At 40.8% G+C, this 6,863-nt stretch overlaps 1 protein-coding gene across 1 annotated transcript; it reads left to right on the top strand.

Moving 5' to 3' along the window:
• The first annotated feature begins 560 nt into the window (after positions 1-560).
• LOC111230999 (myosin light chain 1, cardiac muscle-like) lies at positions 561-3,343 on the top strand. The gene is made up of 5 exons (XM_022757926.1): positions 561-662; positions 2,191-2,218; positions 2,627-2,776; positions 2,961-3,134; positions 3,237-3,343. Exons 1-5 carry the CDS (start codon positions 561-563, stop codon positions 3,341-3,343), a joined length of 561 nt encoding a protein of 186 aa, XP_022613647.1.
• The last annotated feature ends 3,520 nt before the right edge of the window (positions 3,344-6,863 follow it).

Here is a 6,863-nt window from a genome sequence, read left to right as displayed (position 1 = left end):
ACACAGCGCTGTGGCATTGTAATTTAAACAGCTTCACTCCCCTCTTATCCAGCAATCATCATTTTCTTCACCCCCCAACCCCCCACCCCCCCTCACTGATAACAGCCGCACTTCACTGAACAAGGTCAACAGTCTAAGATAAGGGAGGTTACTCAGGGTCTCACTTGTACTGATGGAAATAGCCCAATTAACAGAAGGTTCCAGGCCTGGAATTTCGGCTAATATAGTTTTCCATCATCTATATCCTGATGATGCACACACACACACACACACACACACACACACACACACACACACACACACACACACACACACACACACACACACACATACACAACAGTCTTTGTCTTAAATAGAAGCACAAAGGCATATCCTTTTATAGTCCTCCCCCTATTGTTGGCAGTGTGGTTGGGCATGGAAGGGAGGGGTGTGGGGTGAAGATGACACCTGTGGACAGTGGATAAAGGGACCTAGCCTCTAATGGGCCACCTCCAGCTGCAGTGTGCTGGATCCCCCTGCACTATCAGTCCTCCCCTTCTGTCTCCTGAGAGCTTCTTGCAATGGCCCCCAAGAAGAAGGAAGAGCCTAAACCAGCACCAGCTCCAAAACCCCCAGAGCCTGAGCGCCCCAAGACCCCGGCGTTTGACCCTGCAACAATCACGGTAAAACAACTAAAACATCTTTATTCAGCAATGCTGCAAGACTGTAAAGTGACTTTAGATGAGGATAGATTAGAGTGGTTTAATCTTTGAAATGACTGATGAACACTCTGGAAATGAAATTTATAATCCACAGATTTGTTCATTAAAATTGTAGTGTTTATTTTTATCTTACAGTTGGATTATTGCTAATAATTCTGATGTAGTTCACTAGTTTGTAGCCAGAGCAGTGTTTAAAGAGCATCAGAGACCCCATGTGACCTAAACTTGGCAGTGCAGGCAAAACAAAACTTTGCATCCATTTGAGTGGGCTATGGTTATCCTGGCAATTTGTATAAGATTCACAGCTATTTCACAGCTTCACAGAATATCTGTTAAAGTTCAAACAGGCCTAGCAAATTATATTACACAGTAAGGGAAGCTGTGACTTCTTGGGGAAGTTCAGAGGCAAACTAGCTGATACCACACATTATGGAAAGATCTTCTGCTGACTTGGCCCCTTCTCAATGGATAAATGTTTTCCTGGTTGAACGAGCCGCCATGTTACAATGGAGCGCGGTTAAAGCCACAAAATATGATTTTCATTATGTCTGTGAATAGCAGACCACCCGCACCAGTCCTCCCAGGGCAGAAAAGGGTGGAAAAACCGAGAGGAAGAAAAATATAGATAATTAGATCCATCACCATCCATCTTGAGGCACACTTAGATAAGTGTTTAGATAATATTTTTGCAAAGCTTCGCGGTGGAGACAGGGTTTTGTGGAGGTCCAGACGTTAGGTAAAAAGTGAGGGCACTATCTGATGGGAGTCCAAAAAATACATGGAGTATTAATAGGCAACATTTGTCATGGGTGTTCAGAATAATGATTTATTTTTAGAATTAGAATAACTCATCAAACAGGAGCGCAATGCAGAGTGTAAAACCGAAATGCAATACAGATACTGTAGCTGTAGTTAAACCTTCATCTCTTTTTCTGCTAAAGAACATTAACATGCTCTGCTGTAGTACTGAACTGACCCTAACAAAATAGCAGCACATGTTGCAAGGCAATGCATTCTAGTAACTATTCATTTTAACTTGTGTGGGACCGTGCGATTTATCGGCTTCATTCATTTTCTTTGATGCTCAACACAAACGTCCAACATAATCATTAGGTTGTGGATTACTGCCCTCGCTGGTGTTTATTGTATCAACGATTCTTTGCCACATATCACATCCAAAAATAAACTCAAATGAATCTGACAGTAGCTGACAGTATAAATACTGTAAGACGGGGGTGTTAGACCCAAGGTCACCGATAAACAATGTACTATGATCAGAGCAGATGCAGACTGTAACTCGATCTGCTGGAATGGCATGATGAAGGTGGAGGCAAGGTCAGGGATCATGCTTAGCAGTTTGTTATCCAGCTTTTTTTTTATCATTAATTATCCTCCTCTGTAAATCCCATTCATTTGCCTTGTCAGTTGTAGGAATTCTTGAATGAGCAGCAGCATCTATAAGCGCCCTGTTTGCTTTGTGTCTTTTCAGCTGGAATTCACCCCGGAGCAGATTGAGGGTAAGGTTGAGGTTGCTGTTACGGTTATCATTCATAGTGCATGGACTGTCTGCTATTTATAGAGGGAATGAATGGGTTGTGTGATGGTGCTCTCCATTGGTGTTGCGAGACATGTTCAACAACAGCTGATGATACAGTGGTTCAGGGATGTGCTATCGTTTTAAAGTAAACACATCTAAGTCAATCCCTCTGAAAGGAGGGTTATGTTGATGGGGGTCGAACACCTTAAGGTTTGACTCTCTCTGGCTTTGTCTTTAGCAGAGGACCCTTTTATCTGAAGCATGCCATCATACATTATGACTTCGCAACACAGGCAGCATCTTCAAGGCCTCTCCTCAAAGCTTCTTAGATCACACTGAACTGAACAGAATTCAAAAGGAATAACCAGCTCTTTATTTCTGTTCACAGATTTCAAAGATGCTTTCCAGCTGTTTGACAGGACTCCGACCAATGAGATGAAAATCACTTATGCCCAGTGTGGTGACCTGATCAGGGCTCTGGGCCAGAATCCCACCAATGCAGAGATCATGTATGTCCTTGGAAAACCCAAAGCTGAAGGTTGGTAGAATATGCACACAAGTACACTGAGTGATTCCCCTGTATGTGCATGGTGACACTGGTGTTAATATTCTGTGCTGAATCTGGTTCAAGGGCAGCATCTGTTGAATACAGAGAAAGAAGCCTGTTCAGCTTCTTTTTTTTTTAGCTTAGATAAAATCAGCACTGTCATTATTTTCCGCAGACATGCAGAGCAAGATGCTTGACTTTGACCAGTTCCTCCCAATGCACCAACACATCTGCAAGGCCAAGGATCGTGGAACATTTGAGGACTTTGTTGAGGGTCTGAGGGTGTTTGACAAGGAGGGGAATGGCACAGTCATGGGAGCTGAGCTCAGGCACGTTCTGGCAACACTCGGTGAGTCCAGCAGTTTTACTGCAAACAGATTTTTTTTTTTTCATAACGCTGCTGTTGCAAGAATACACACTGAGCTGACAGTTTCCTCTTCATGGACCACAGGTGAGAAGATGAGGGAGGACGAGGTGGAGCAGCTCATGCAAAACCAAGAGGATGCTAATGGATGCATAAATTATGAAGCTTTTGTAAAACACATTATGGCATCTTAAAAAAGGTACATGTGTATTTCAACCATTGTCATTCTGGTGCTACATCACTCTGCATTATGAAATCAATGAGTGAGTAATGAGATTGTGTCTTCACTTCACTAGAAAACCAACACCCTGAATTCTTGACTGCAGAAGATCTCTATCGTTCTGTAAATCCCATCTTGTATATTTCTCATTTCCATGCTTCTCAAAGGGATCTGTAACTCATCAATATTTCACCTTGTTTTTCTAAGACCACTTGTGTTGATGCTGTGCACACATTGCACATTGCCCCTGTTCATATTGTAGATCATGGTAAATAAATAAATACATTTTGATGGTGTTCTCTTTTTCAAAACAGTGCTCTTTCACCACAGTTTATCGTCTGTATGCTTCACAGGAAAAGTTGTGCTTCAGAAAGAGTCATATACACCTTACAGTATGTCATTACAATAGAAAAAATAGAAACTTAAATAAATTAAGTGACAAATTAAAAGCGGGATCCCTGCTTTCATCGGGACAGAAAGAAATCACAGTTGGAAAACAAAAAACATCTGAGGTCTGTGGGTGCATCAAAAACCAAATCAGGTGTATATAGAAAACAATATAGGACACAGTTCCATTAATTGGAAACCATCATGTGAAGGAAATGTTTAGAATAGTAGTAGTTCCACTCTTTTCCCAGCAGAGGGAGGTGTTGCTCAAGTCATTTTGGTAGTCAGGAAACACAGTGGTATAAATCAGACAACCTGCCATTCCTGTGTTGAATAAGTGAATAAACTTCACAATACAGATCCAAAGCTCCAGTGGTTTGTTTTCAGCATAATGAGAATAAACCGCTATAATTCACCTGTCAGTACCCCATGCATCCCACAGAACTCAGATCTCATGCACTCAAATTCAAATTTCCATTTGTTCCAACCACAGTTACCTCATCACTGATGACTCTACATCTTTCAACACTTCAAATAAAGACTCATAATCAGCCTAATTTAAATAACTGTTAGAAGCTTTTTCCCTCAAAATGCAATACACCCCTGCCCTTACTTGTAGCTGTGGAATAATCCCTCTCTTGTTTCACACTCACATTTCCACTGAATGTGAAATAACACAACTTCCTTCTAGACCTGAATATGATGGATTTGTGTTGTAGCTGGTTGAACATTTCAGTGTTATTATGCTACTTAGCTGTGGTTAGCTAACTTGTTGCTAACAGGCTGATTTACGCCATAAAATATTTATCGGCTGAAGGTAATTAGTTTTCAATGGCAAAATCATCCTTTTCCACCAATGGTATGATATGTATTGTGCATTAACTTGATTCAACAAGCAGTAGCCTATGGGATGTGTACACTACAGAAAAGTGAAAAGTGAAATATTCAAGCTAATTATTTTTTTGCTGCACCATTCAGTCAAATGAAACATTTTAAAGATGTCCCATGTATCATTTTATACACATATCCCCAAAATTTATTTACGTTTTGCATCTTTGGAAACAGGTTTGAACAGTGTTTTGCTGCAGCACATGAGTTTGTAATGCCTGACCCACCAGCTTGGGGATAAACTTGGAAACAAATCCTTCCTTACTATTTTAATTTTAACATTGATATGACCTTCATTTCTGCTGGCCTTCATCACATCATGTATACCCTTTGTGAGTCAGCTCTCCACTTCCAGCCTGAGCGTCAGGCTATATATTTATCCGTTATTTGTGCACAGCCAATATTTCCGCTGGACCTCCAGGATGGCACCAGTGTCACAAAGTGACCTGGAGATACGGGTTTATAGGATTCCACTATGTTGTCTTAATTGTTTGCCATGTTGTGTGTTATTGTTTAATAGATTTGTCACTAGGTTATCTCCTGAGTCTCTGGAGGACCTCGACTGCGTGGATGCAGGAGCACAATCACCTTTCCACACAGTGATTGGTTGGACAGAATAGAAAAGACACCGAGAGCGGGGCTGTGGAGTCGCGGCCGAAAAAGAGAGAGAAAAAAAACAGCAGGAGGGAACGGGTGTGAAAAGCAGCTCCCGCTCAAGGCAAGACTTGTTGAGAACATGAGAAGCGAGTAAACTCTTAAAGGACTTATTGAATGCCGCTGTGATGTCGATGTCCCCCCCCCCCCCCCCGAGATAGAGCCCGTGGCTGTTGGAGTAAGCTGTGGCAGTGCGTAAAGATCGGCTTGGAGTGAGGCAGCGCAGTGAGAAAGAAGAGCGAGGAGCGAGGAGCGTCCACGTCCCAGCTCTCCTCCCTCTTCCTCCTCCTCTCTCAGACATTGCCTGTACGACTGAAGTAAAAAAAAAAAAGGAAAAAAGAGAGACCTCAGGGACTATTAATAGGGCTATATAGACTGTGTTGGCCAACAAATAATTCAGACTTAAATGAGCTTGCCTCTGGAAAAATAAACCATTGTTCTAAAACTGAATCTTGACTGTCTGTCTGTTTACTGCGCACCAGAGAATAAAAGATACCTGCGACACCAGTTTCTGGTTGCTGGGATATTTTGATTCAGTAAAGCAGCTGTATCTTAATGAAACCATTCCCCTAATGTTATTCCAAGTAAAGACAAATGCTGTTCCTGTTAAAGAGCTATTTAATCTTACTCGGCCCAAGTTCTCCCCCCCAAAGTGTCATCCTTAGGGGAAAAATAATACTGAAATGAAATGTTTTCATTTCACATTCTTTGCTTTGGCTTGATTGATTTGATTAATTAGACAAAGAGTGTATTAAGCCTTCCCTTTGCAAAGAATTGAGCTAAAGTATATAATTCTACTGGCTCCTCCGATTTTCAGCTTCAGTGTCACAGACATAACATAAGTCCAAATGCAGTCCACCATACTTCCATTAAGAGCATCCGTTCAGTAATGTTTCCCATTAGTGAATGATTTGTTGGCAACAGGTACTTCGTGGAACAGTGATGTTGCTTTGATGTAACCAGTGGAAAAATGTATTACATGTTGAACATCGTGGCCTCTATTCCAATAATTTTATAAAGAAAAATAAGAAAGTTAATCAGGATATAAATAAACACAACGTAACAATTTTGCGCCTGTTGTTACTATTGTAAACATAAAGGCTGCAGTGCTGTGCTTCAACTAAACAACCGACGTTTAAAACATATGTTTTAGTTTACACTAAAGAAAATAGTTACCAATTAAAGGTGTACCTTTTAGTATTGCACTTCCTTAAAGTTTGGGGTAAGTCACTAATGACACCTTTAAAAAAGAAGAGATATCCTGATTCTGCCTTTGAGTCAAGCCTGAAAAATGTTGGATCCCACATTTCCCATCATGTAACCACAGTATTTTTTATCAGACCCTCCCTGCGTTTAACACAGGCAGCACATTTTTGGAGTTTTAACAATTTTAAGGGATATTACATTAAGTCCTAAACAACATACTTAATTTCGACTGCTTAAACTAAAAGCAAAATACATCAATAAAACATTCACTGTTTACCACCATGACTTGTTTTCCTTGCTGTGCGTAAAAGGCTTTATAACAACATTTAAGAAATATTATTGAAAGGTACAAATAATTA

Source organism: Seriola dumerili, unplaced genomic scaffold, assembly GCF_002260705.1.
Source record: "Seriola dumerili isolate Sdu_G_001 unplaced genomic scaffold, Sdu_1.0 BDQW01000291.1, whole genome shotgun sequence".
NCBI lineage: Eukaryota > Metazoa > Chordata > Actinopteri > Carangiformes > Carangidae > Seriola > Seriola dumerili.
This window is presented reverse-complemented; position numbering and strand designations above follow the sequence as displayed.

Bases quoted from the DNA above. Each gene is read 5' to 3' on its own strand.
- LOC111230999 (XM_022757926.1), top strand. From the start codon at position 561: ATGGCCCCCAAGAAGAAGGAAGAGCCTAAACCAGCACCAGCTCCAAAA. The intron at 2,219-2,626 runs GTAAGGTTGAGG...TTCTGTTCACAG, and splicing joins CACCCCGGAGCAGATTGAGG to ATTTCAAAGATGCTTTCCAG. The intron at 2,777-2,960 runs GTTGGTAGAATA...TATTTTCCGCAG, and splicing joins TGGAAAACCCAAAGCTGAAG to ACATGCAGAGCAAGATGCTT.